Source organism: Chelmon rostratus, chromosome 16 (genome assembly GCF_017976325.1).
Source record: "Chelmon rostratus isolate fCheRos1 chromosome 16, fCheRos1.pri, whole genome shotgun sequence".
In the NCBI taxonomy this organism is placed as follows: domain Eukaryota; kingdom Metazoa; phylum Chordata; class Actinopteri; order Chaetodontiformes; family Chaetodontidae; genus Chelmon; species Chelmon rostratus.
Window position 1 is genome coordinate 3,268,748 of NC_055673.1, and position 11,589 is coordinate 3,280,336.

General features: G+C 42.9%; 1 protein-coding gene across 2 annotated transcripts in view; it reads left to right on the forward strand.

Moving 5' to 3' along the window:
- Positions 1-676: 676 nt before the first annotated feature.
- Positions 677-11,589, forward strand: part of cacng7a (calcium channel, voltage-dependent, gamma subunit 7a) — a 17,027-nt gene continuing 6,114 nt past the window's right edge. For both annotated transcript variants that reach the window (XM_041955890.1, XM_041955891.1), the window contains exons 1-3: positions 677-872; positions 2,908-2,994; positions 5,998-6,138. In XM_041955890.1, the coding sequence (XP_041811824.1) occupies positions 677-872; positions 2,908-2,994; positions 5,998-6,138 (424 nt within the window). The remainder of the gene's footprint in view (positions 873-2,907; positions 2,995-5,997; positions 6,139-11,589) is intronic.

Genomic DNA, 11,589 nt, shown 5'->3' on the forward strand with positions numbered 1-11,589 from the left:
ACGCTCTTGTTGGCTCAGACCTCGTTGCATTTTGTTTTATCCTAAGACTCAAACTTTCTGCTGAGTGTTGGCCTTCAGCTCGCAGAACTTCTTAAACTCAGAGCATCGTTTTCATCGTCTCGGGGCCTCCTGGTGTCTGGTATCTCATGCTTTTTTTAAAAGCTTTGGACCAAAGGTCTTTGATATGTTAAGAAGAAAACATCTGGAAAGCTCAGGATCGGCACGAGGAGCTGCTCTAAGCCTTTAAATGATGATGAGAGCTGGATTGTTTTGTTCACACCGGAGCGAGCTTGATATTTTCCACACGAAAATGGTTCAGTTCATCCAAGGTTGTTCTCCTCGCCTCTCCTCTTTCATCTCCTCTCCTGTCCAATATAACATACATATTTAACAGCTGGAGTCAATGAGAGTCAAGAAAGATTTCAATCAAAAGCTCCTCAGCCTCATTTCCATACCCACCTGATCCGCTTGTGCATATTTTAAAATGTAAAAATCAATCGTCTGTCCTCTCATCACGCTTTTCTTTTCTTTTTGAAGTCCTCCACGTCTCTAATCCTTCAACAAACTGGCCTGTGTCCTCTGTTCTGTCCCTTCATGTCCACTCTTTACAGGAAGAAATCAGCACATTTATGAATGTCATCTGACCACTACGTTTTTGTTTTTTTTTTTCTCACAGATGAGTTCATTCAGCACGAGGGCTCTGACGCTGCTCTCGTCGATTTTCGGCGCCTGCGGTTTGCTGTTGGTCGGCGTCGCCGTGTCGACGGACTACTGGCTGCTGATGGAGGAGGGAATCGTCCTGCAGCAGAACCAGACCACCGAGGTGAAGATGGCGCTGCACTCCGGCCTCTGGAGGGTCTGCTTCGTGGCAGGTTGGCAACAATTTCATGTCGCTGTCATGCTGATTACGTTGAGTTGTTTTACACTTTAGAATTAGAATAAAATAAAGAATTTAATGTCAGTATTTTGGCAAACATCTACCTGTGGTTTTGTTCTGGTAGTGTGTCACCAGAATATCCGTCTTTGCAGAGTAGGAAACGTCTGAAACAGGATATAGATCAGACTGTGCAGCCATCTTCACAATGAGTTGGTTTGCTTGAGTCCTCCACACTGTTTACTGTTGTTTCCATTTATTCTACAATCGACTTAAAGTCCTTTTGTCAACGTTTGACTGTTTACTGCTGCTGCCAGGAGATAAGACTGAGGGCAAAATGTACAATAACGTAGGGGCACGTGGAGCCACATGAGCATGACTGCAGCAGGGAGTTTAATAGAGAGCAGCACTACCTTCTCAAAAAGTCTGCACCGACGCTTCACATGCAGATTCTCACTGTTGACCAACAACAAACCGTCTTCACAGTGTGGAGTGTGGAGGGCATAACATATCATAAAGTCTGTGTGTTGCATCATCCAGTTTTACAGGTGTACAGCCGTGCTCTCCAGGCGATAGACTGCTCCACAAAGCAGTCAATAGACAGGGGTCAGTAGTGCAAATACTTGAATTAACTACCTGTCCACGATTAGGCACCACGTCAACACACCAAAGAGTTAGCAAATCTTGTAGTTCAGTAATTGTTATTGAACATTTGCTTGCTTGTACTTTTCAGGTGGGTGGGCAGCAGAGGAAAGACCCAAATGCAGACACCCCAGGCAGGCAGGAAGAGTTCAGTTATTTATTAACAAAGTGAAGACATATAAGCTGACAGGCAGGCAGGTACAGGTTCCAGGTTTCAGAGTTAAGGGTATGCGTCAGCAACACTGGCAAAGGGCCGGCTGTACACTAGGCTGCAGGGTTAATGAAGGAGGTGGGCATACGGGGGCAGGCCAATCAGGTGGAGGGCACAGGGTTAGTATGGAGGTGAATGAACAGGCTGCGGGAGGAAAATGGCAAGAATCGTGCTGATATTGTGACACTATCATTCATTCCTTTGTTGTCTTGCACAAAGACCACAACCAATCAGAGCACATGCAGCGAGACTCAGGGGGTCATACAGCTCTGTTCATGCCGTTCTAACCGTCACCCCTGACCTGAACATCACAGCTACTTTTGGATGATTTACAGCCAAAGATTATGTAGGAATGGACCTGTTTTAACAGGGAGAACACAGACAGTGAGAGAATCAGAGGCTGCTCACAGCGGCGCAGTTTTCATTCATGCATGCAGTCCAGCACACACAGCAGTGTGGACAGCACGGATACAAATAACTGTCCTTATTTCAGTAGCTGTCGCTGTGTCTCGGGTCACGGTGCTGTTGCTCTGGGGAGGCGGCCATGTTTGTGTTTCCCTGTTGTCTGACGCCTGGTACAAAAGGTCAGAGGAGGGAAACGCTGGTGGCATTTGGAACGAGATGGGAAAGAAGTCGTGTTTGTCTGTACACGTATGCATCATTTTGTTGACGTATATTCATGTACGTTCATGTGTGTGTGTGTGTGTCTGTGTGTGTGTGTGTGCGTGTGTGTGTGTGTGTGTGTGCCTACACTTTGAGGTTAATCGTCTTGTCTGCATTCAGCTCCTCTCTCTCTCAGCTCAGACCTTGTGTTCTCCTGAACCTCCTGACCTCCATCTGTCTCTACCTCTAATTCACTTTTTCTCCCACTTCCACTCTCCGCCTCCCCGTTTCTCTCTTTTCATCACGTCTTTCGGGGTCTCTCTACCGTCCCACACCTCTTTTCAGTCGTCCTTTCTAAATCTCTTTGTTTGTCTCCGCTGTAGCTGCCTCTCTGTCTGCCCTTTGTGTGTGTGTTTTTGTATTATCTCTGTTTTGGTTTGTTTATCCTGGTTTCTTCCCGTATGCTGATGTTTCCATATTGCTGACCCAAAGAAGACCCACATATCTCCCTCTCATCTGCCTCCTTCCCTCTTTCCATTCTTTCCTTTTCAATCTGTTCCCTTTGTTTCTCTCTCAGGACCAGAGAAGGGCAGATGTGTGGCGTCAGAGTATTTCACAGAGCCAGAGATCGAGATCACGACAGAAAATACAGCCAATATACTGAGTGAGTCACATCTGCACACACACACACACACACACACGCACACACACACACACATACAATATATAAATGTCATTACTCTCATTACCATCACCGCATTTCAGTGTTGAATATTTCTCAACAAAGTAGGTCCATGTAAGATTTATGTTTCCAGATGTGATAAATGCAAAATGCTGAATCTCTCTATGATGCTCTAACAGTGTAATATTAAATAAGATTGCCAGCATACAAAATAAAAAGTTGAAGGTCTGAGGAGACTCGTTGTTTTTGGCTAAAAAAGACAAAGACACTGAACGGAAGGCAAACATTAATGCATTACTCAGAAAGCTTCATGCTTTAAATCACTGCCGAGTCAGTCGTATAAAAGCTGCTGTGTATTATCTAAAATGACAGTAAATCACATATGTGAAAGAAAGAAATTGAGCCCCAATATGGAAATTTGGTTTTGTTTGAATCCAAAAAGTGAAGAATTATTGTTTATTAGTGGATGAAAAAGGTTCACTAGATGCTGGAGGGACAGTCACAAACTGGAATCTGCACACATTTAACTTCATACAAACTGAACTCATCCAGGCACTTAGAAGACGTATGTATAGATACTCCAGTGAAGAGCTGTAATGTAAAACATTACACAGCATTTTATTGTCACCATGCAAGTCCTGCAGTCTAATTTTTACTGAAGCAAACGTATAAAAGTATGCATCAAAATATAAAGTACCAAATGTAAAAGTACTCATTCTGCAGAATAATTTCTATTATGTTATTATTGCTGGAATAATAAATGCATTAATCTGTGAACCAGTTTCATGTTACAGCTAATAAAGATGGTCATCACTTTACATACTGCTGGGCAGCTTGTCACTTCCCCCCAGGATCAATAAAGTTTTATCATAAAACATCATCATATATTGTAATTTATCTGTTGATTATATTTTGTATGAATAATCTGAATCTGCAAAGTGACTTAAATTGTCAGATGAATATAGTGAAGCAAAAAGTACAATTTATCTTAGTGGAGTAGAAGTAAACGCCAGCAGAAATTTAGATAATCAAATAAAATATCAGTTCCTCAAAAACTGTACTTTAAAACAGTTATTTTTATTTTTCTCTCTAATCTTTCACAGAGTAATTCATGTAGAATCTGTTGCTGTCTGATTAAAATCTCCAAATTTATAGAAAATTTTAGAGAATGTATTACAAAAAATTCTTCTGCTTTTTAAGATAAATAAACCAAATAAAAACCCACTGAATTATCTAAACGATGCTGAAATCAGGACCGTGTCTCTCAGCTCATGAACAGTTTCCAGATACACGATTGTCACAGGAAAGCAACAGTACGAATAAACACTCTCATTACTACAGATGTTCAGGTGGAAATAGTGAATTTCTTCTATTCAAATAAAAGTATAAACACAATCTGTTTGACTTTAAAGGTCTAAAGATCTGACGTTGGCCAAAGAACCGATGAAGAACGTTTATCTTTGAAGAACCTGCGTGTGCTGGACATACGTGGTTTTTGTGTTGGCTGAAGTTCCCACGGAGCAGTTTCATCTCTGTTTTAATGATTCAGGATGTTGACGCTGTCGAACGGCTTCACAGTGCTCACTTTGTTCTGCCTCTTTGAAGCGAACCACAGGCTGTTGTTAGGGACACCAGGGGGGAGACGCGTGGTCCGTTTAACGCTAGATAAATGTCATACCGCCGTAGAGGCGCTGTGGAGAGGCTCCTGCTTAAATCATGACCCCGAGTGAGCTCCCACAGCGAGCTGCGACGGTTTACACCAACTACTCCAACATGTCTGTTCTCTAACTGTGGACGTGCTGTTGGACCTACATTTTTCATGTCATGGTTACGATGACAAACACTCGGGAGGTTTTTGTATCTCCAAATTCTTGGTCTAATAAAGACCAAAAACGCACTAAAATGCTTTGCCTTCACGGTTTTAATTCAGTCTCATCAGCGTTGTTCTTTGATGAGTGAACAATAGCTGACAAAGTTAGCAACTAGCTGGCGAACGAAATAGCTACGAAATTTTATTTGTAGAATTTGTGTTCATAGACACAAATTTTCCTTTTTTTTCATGTCACTCGATTTTCAAACCAATGTTTTTCATTTAGCAGAATCTTTCATGCCTGCATCATCTCCACCCGCTCATTCCACGTCAAGTTCGGGATAATAAACATGCAACATCTGGTTAGACTTTCAAAATAAAGCTTGCTGAGAAACATTTCAGGTGGCGGTCGCTTGCTAGGTTTGGGTTAAAATAACTGCTTCTTTAAAACAACTGAAGATGAAGATTTGCTTCAGGAATCTGAACTCTCCTATCTGAAAGTCCTCCAGCCTCCTCTCTGTGTGGACTCTCTTACTCTTTATACCACATTCAGCCTTTTTATTTTGTAAGTCTTACTAAGTGTCAGGACAAAAAATGGAAAATCTTGTTCCGTCGCCCCCAAAAGACAGAATTATTGCTGCTTTAAGAACTCGTCTCCAGTTATTTCAGCACATGCTGGTGATTCTCTGAAGTTTGGAAAAGGAACCGAACCATCTAAAATGTGTAATAAAAAAGGTTTTGATCATGTAAGATATTTGTCTACAAAGTAATTCTTATCTCAAAAGGGCAAAATTGTCCATTCTGAACTGAGAATGTGATGATCTGAGCTGTGTGGGATGATTCTGCAGCAGGTTTCATTACACCTGGATGAATAATCTGCTCACTAACACGGGCTAATTTAATATTCATAGTTCGTCAAGTCAGACTTATTCACACCTTTTCCTTTAACGGTTTTAATACAGTAGAAGTAACCCAAGAGGCAGGTTGATAACATTTTGAATTATTTATGATTCACTTTCTCAAGTTTTTTTTTTTTTATGTTTGCTGCACTTTGGACTTACAGGAGTAAAGTTTGCAGAAACAAAAGCTGGGATTAAAAGTTGAATGGGATTTTTTCCACAGCTTGAAGTGATCTCAGGTCTTTTTCTCTCTACATGGTCGTCCCTGTCCTCCAGAAATGGTCCGAACCGCCACGCCCTTCCCCATGGTCTCCCTGCTCTTCGTCTTCACGGCCTTCATCATCAGCAACATCGGACACATCCGGCCGCAGCGCACCATCCTCGCCTTTGTTTCGGGGATATTCTTCATACTGTCAGGTACTCATACTGCTCAGGTTGCTGTTTAAAGGTGCACAGCGAGTCTTGGAGTTGTTCTCAGTTCGTACAGACCTCGTTTTTGTGCACAGACACAAGGTTTGCAAACAATCAAAAACTCACAGGACACAAATTTTACTCGCTTTCGGAACAAGTTGTGACTCCGGGCTTGTTCTGTCACGCTTTGTTTCCATATTTTCCAATTACCCTGCTGTGTGTTGTAGTCATTGCGAAGCAGCCCGGGAGACAAACCTCAGTGCACAGCTGTCGGAGAATCTGTGGACGGAAGGTCTGTGCGGAACAAACACAATTTCGAAGAATGCAAAACGTGTCGTGCTCGGTGTATTCACGCCAAAAGTGAAGTCAAGTGAGCGCCATCCAATTACCGGGACAGATGCACCTCCTGTGAGGAATGTGTTTCGGTCCTCGGCTGCTCTCTCGTCTTTTCTCGCCTCGCTTTAAATTGCAGGCTTTAAAGTTTGGCTGGTGAAGACTTAAAACCCGTCCTGTTATACATTTAAAGGCTGCAGGCGTAGCCTTATATCACAGATTTAAGAAGGGCTGAGGTGTTACTGTTTGACCTTCCCGTCTCCAAACTGTTTATTGCCTTGTTGTTGCAGAGCGGTTTTCTTTTACGCTCTGCAGCGACACAAACAGCTTGGAGCAGTCCTTTTTGCTGATTGTCCTTGAAAAACAGGATGTATTTGTTCAGGTACAGGTGGATTACGTCACAGCTACACTTCAGAAGCAGTAGGCGATTGGGGGGGGGGGGGTGCCACCCACCCACCCTGTTAGCAGACTGACTTGTTAGCATCCCCATTGTTAACCTGCCATCCTGCAGTGGTGCAGGAGCAGAGGCCTTGTTCAGCTGAATATGTTCATCTAGCCTGTCTCACTCTTGATCCTTTATCTGGCTGAGGTTTGTGAAAGTTGGAGTCTATGACCCCAGCCGCGGCTCTGAAACATCAATAGCCTCACTGTGCCGTGTATTGATAAATCCATGGTGCTGAAGTCGCAGATGGATTTGTAACAGCATCTTTTTTGCTCAGTCCCGTCTGTCACTTTCATCTTGGATCTATAATATTCTCTAAACTAGCTGCCATAAATACTCAATTCTGTGCCGTGTTGCAGCCGATGTGCTCCATAGAGTGGCGTCGCCTTCAGGATCAAAGTGGCAACGTGTAGTCATGGAAGAGCGAGAGGATCATAGAGACACGCTGCTGCCTGCAGTATTCCTGTAATATTTCATTCAGTAGCATCTGTGCTGTTGAAACTGCACCCTCAGACCAAACCACCTCTGTAACAAAGCATTTTAGGAGAAATGACTGCAAGTATAGTTTTTATTGTACGTGTTTGGGCTTAAGACATCCTGCAACAATGTCCTTTGGGAGGAGTACATGGGTGTATGTGTTACTAGGTGGGTTAGGGTACAAATCAGAAACTGATTCCCACAATATGCAAATATGAGTTCATGACATCTTGCAGAGTCAAAAAGCGATAACATTTTTCAATCTAACAGCAAAAAACAGGGTCTGTTGTAAACGCTGTCCAGTCAGAATGTGTAGATCAGAAAAGCCCAGTGGTGATGAACGTGGTAGTTTGTGGTGAAGGTGAAAAATGGGATGCATTGACTTTTTCAGAATTTAACAAAACAACCTCTCTTTAACTTAACCACATTGGTCTAAGTCTAACAACACGTGGGATGCAGTGCACAAACACATCCACTCGAACCTCCTCTTCAACACGTCTACGTAGAATAGGACGTCTGTCTGAGTGATGGATAACCTCCGTTACCTGAACAACTGTCGGTTCATCAGGACGGCAGAAACAGGCAAAGAGACTGATTTATGGGAGAACACCTGAGTGAAAGTGCCAAACCCCCCCCCTCACCTGTCGGCTCAAATGAGATGTTAAAAAGCAGCAGAGCAGAAGTGAGTTTGATAAAAGTCAACATTCTTCAAGGTTAATGATAAAAAGACAGCTCAGTGGATGGGAGACGCACTCTGCAGCTCTTCTTCCCGTCTCCCAGCTGACAGCTTGTCAGACCTCACCTTGTTCTCGCTGCTAGCTGAACAGTGAACGGGATTTAATTCCAAATAATTGCTCTCTGCTGAGGAAGCTGCGGGGCGGCAGTGATTTGATGTTTTTGCTGCAGGCTTTTGGTAAAAACCTTCAACTTAAACCAGATAGTCTTGAAGGCGACTTTGTTGTGGTTTGACATTTCAATCAGAAACTCTGTAATGAGGGTTTCTGGTTTTCTTCAGAGCGACATCTTTTTAGTCTGAGCCAAAAATCTCCCATAATCCCTCTGCAGCGAGGACTGGAACTGGACACCAACCTCCAGTGCAGTCTCACTATTCCAGACACGTAGCTGAAAGTTAGTAGATGAGAAGTCTGATGATATTTATTCTTTTTAGAGACACTTGTGTCCACATGCTTTTGCATACTTTTCATGTTTTTCCCTTTGTTCCTGTGAAGGGAAATCATACGACCAAAGCACATTTTAAACAATCGTGTGGCAACAGTCTGTGTTTGTCGCTTTCCTGTTTCAACATAATGATGACCCCGTGCACAAAGCAGCTTCATAAAGAAATGCTTTCCCGGTCTGGTGAGGAAGAACTGCACGGGCCTGCACAGAGTCCTGACCTCAACCCATTCCAACACCTCTGGCATGAACTGGAACCCTGACTGTGAGCCAGACCTGATCACCCAGCATCAGTGTTGGACCTCACTGCAAATTCCTGCAGCCAGATTCAACATCTGGTGGAAAGACTGAAACCAAAAAAAAAAAAAAAGTTGAGGCAGTTCCAGCAGCAGATTGATGCTCAACAATCACACAGGGATGTAGTGTTTGGGCGTCCACATACTTTTGGCCATAGAGTGCGTTTTGTCCCAGCAACAAGCAGGTAATCGTGCTGGGAAGGGGACTTCAGTTTGAGTTAGGAATGACATTGATACATGTGCTACAGGAGAATTACAGGTATCTGTAGTAGGAGCTAGTAGTGGATCAATGCTAATGCTTATGAGCACGTGCATGAGCATGCAAATAGCACAGTAAACTGTTCCTGCCAATGGTTTCCATTAAATGACTGTCTGTGGCGTTAAGGCGCCAAAAAACTATGCACAAGATGGGTTTGCAAATATTTCGTTAGAAAGGAACACGTTTGATAGGCCTCAACAATACACACAGGAAACCAAAAACGAGACACCAAAATGTGCAAAGTGTGTCGACACAGTGGTTTTTTAGCAAGAAACGGCCTCGCAGTGCAAACATTAAAGCAGGCTCAAGATCCCTCATCTCGTCTTAAGGTCACCAAACAGCAACATTTTGGCTAAACTAGTGTGTTTATCCAGATTTCTTGAGAAGAGGAGTCCACTTTAAGAGATTTCAGTCGATATTTTGATGCCGTCTCTACTGTGAAACTTATGACCGCTGGATTTTAACTGACATGAAGTCATGTTTGCAAACTTCTCACAGCCATCTGTCAAGCCGACAGTGGGGTGAGTGTTAGTAGTATCACCTTCACTGTTGCTGCTGCACCACTGAAAACTGCTCAGTTTTCCATAGACGTGAAGGTAGTCTGATGTGATTTTAGTCTTTTAATGATAGATTTGACTTCTGGAAGTATGTTTCCATGTTCTCTCAAACTCTGTCTAATGAACAAGCTACATAAAAGTTAAGTGAGTTTGTTAACAGGCCTGGTGAGCTTCAAATTAAGGGGAAAAGATAACGCTAAAGAGAAGTTTCTCTCTCAGAACAAAGTTTGTGCCTGCGATCCATCTTCCTGTTTCACTGAGGATTAACATTTAACTAAACAAAGTCGTCTCTGTCACGTCGCTGAAAGACCAGAGCTGTGAAATCTCTCCCTGAGCTTCACTGTTTTTTTGCATCAGCGTCCTGTTGGGAAGGAGACTGGTTGCAGCCAGCAGGGTGACATCACTTCCTCGTGTCGCCGCAGGACAGCTGGGTGACGTTTCTGGTCGGTTACCTCGACCACAGGGTCGAGCGTTTCGCTGATGAAGTGGTTGTTGGGATTTTTTTTTTGGACCTCGTTAGTCCCTCTCTCTATCTCTGAGCAGACAGGATGACATCACCTTCCTGTTTCATCCTTTTTTTTTTGCATGAGGGAGCTTTACCTCACAGATGCCAGCTTAGCATGGTGGACTGCTGACTGGACGTTTGCACAGACGTGACAAGCATGGTGTCATAGGAAAGTCACCGAGCCAAGACGGAGAAAAACACATGCACGCAATGCATACACTCACCCATACACATGCACATAGACAGACGCAAATCTGCACATACAGCAGATCAGTGCATGTGATAAAACACCCAAAAAATACACTGGCACACACACATGCATGCACACGCATTAAAATCACCTTTTATGCATTAAAGATAAATGAGATTAAACACTTTTCTACCCAAGATCTTTGCAATTTTTTCACTCCGTTTGCCATTTTAAGTACCACTTTATTTATTTTGTAACACATTAGTTTATATATTATATTGGTATTATAATTACTCTTTATTTTATTGAATGGGAAAACTTCCACACACAGTATTACACTTGTAAAATCATTTCAAATGTGATAAATACGCTCATATTTAGACATAATGTATGTAGTTTTTGGACATTTCACTCAACTCGTATGATTTAAGGATGTGTTTTTCCAAGTATGTCTGTTTTAATAGCTCATTAAAGATGCAACAGCATCTTAAACAGAAGTGAAATTATTATTTTTATTTGTAAAGTAAAGATTAAGTTAAAAAAAACAGAATCAGACAATAACCCACGTTGCTTTGTTTTATCTGTCATGTGTCTCTCATTAGATTAAACGAGTCATTTCTGTGAAGAGTAAAAATCTGTTTCCCGTCCGGAAGATTTCTGTCTTAGAGTTCAAAGCACAAAGACAGAAGTGAGCCCACAAATCTATGTCTGACATTTTCACCTCTGAAGCAGCAAAATGCCAACATTTACTCGTATGTTTTTCCTTGTTGTCGACCATAAAGAGAATGTTTTTCAAAGGCAGCGCTGCAATTATTTCCCACACAGCAGGGGAGTCAGAGGAAAGTGGTGTTCGGGGATGATTTTGCAGAAATAAGCCGCACTTTGTCGCAGTCAGCATGTGTGTGTGTTTTTGTCATGAAAACTGCCTCGCACCCCGAGGTTACAACATGGTGGCTGTGGACCAGCTGTTTCATCCCTTTTCTCCTGTCTGTCCTTCCTCCAGTAATTTCTCTCCTCCAATTCTCTCTTTTCCCCCTCTCTGGTGATTTTCCCCTCTCCCTGTGTGTGTGTGTGTGTGTGTGTGTGTGTGTGTGTGTGTGTGTGTGTGTGTGTGTGTGCGCGCGCACGTGGTGTTCTCACAGCTCAGTCCAGGAGGCTCTTGCTGAGATGAGAATTGAGCCACAACCCTGCCATCTGATGGCCAATAAGGCAAATGACAGCT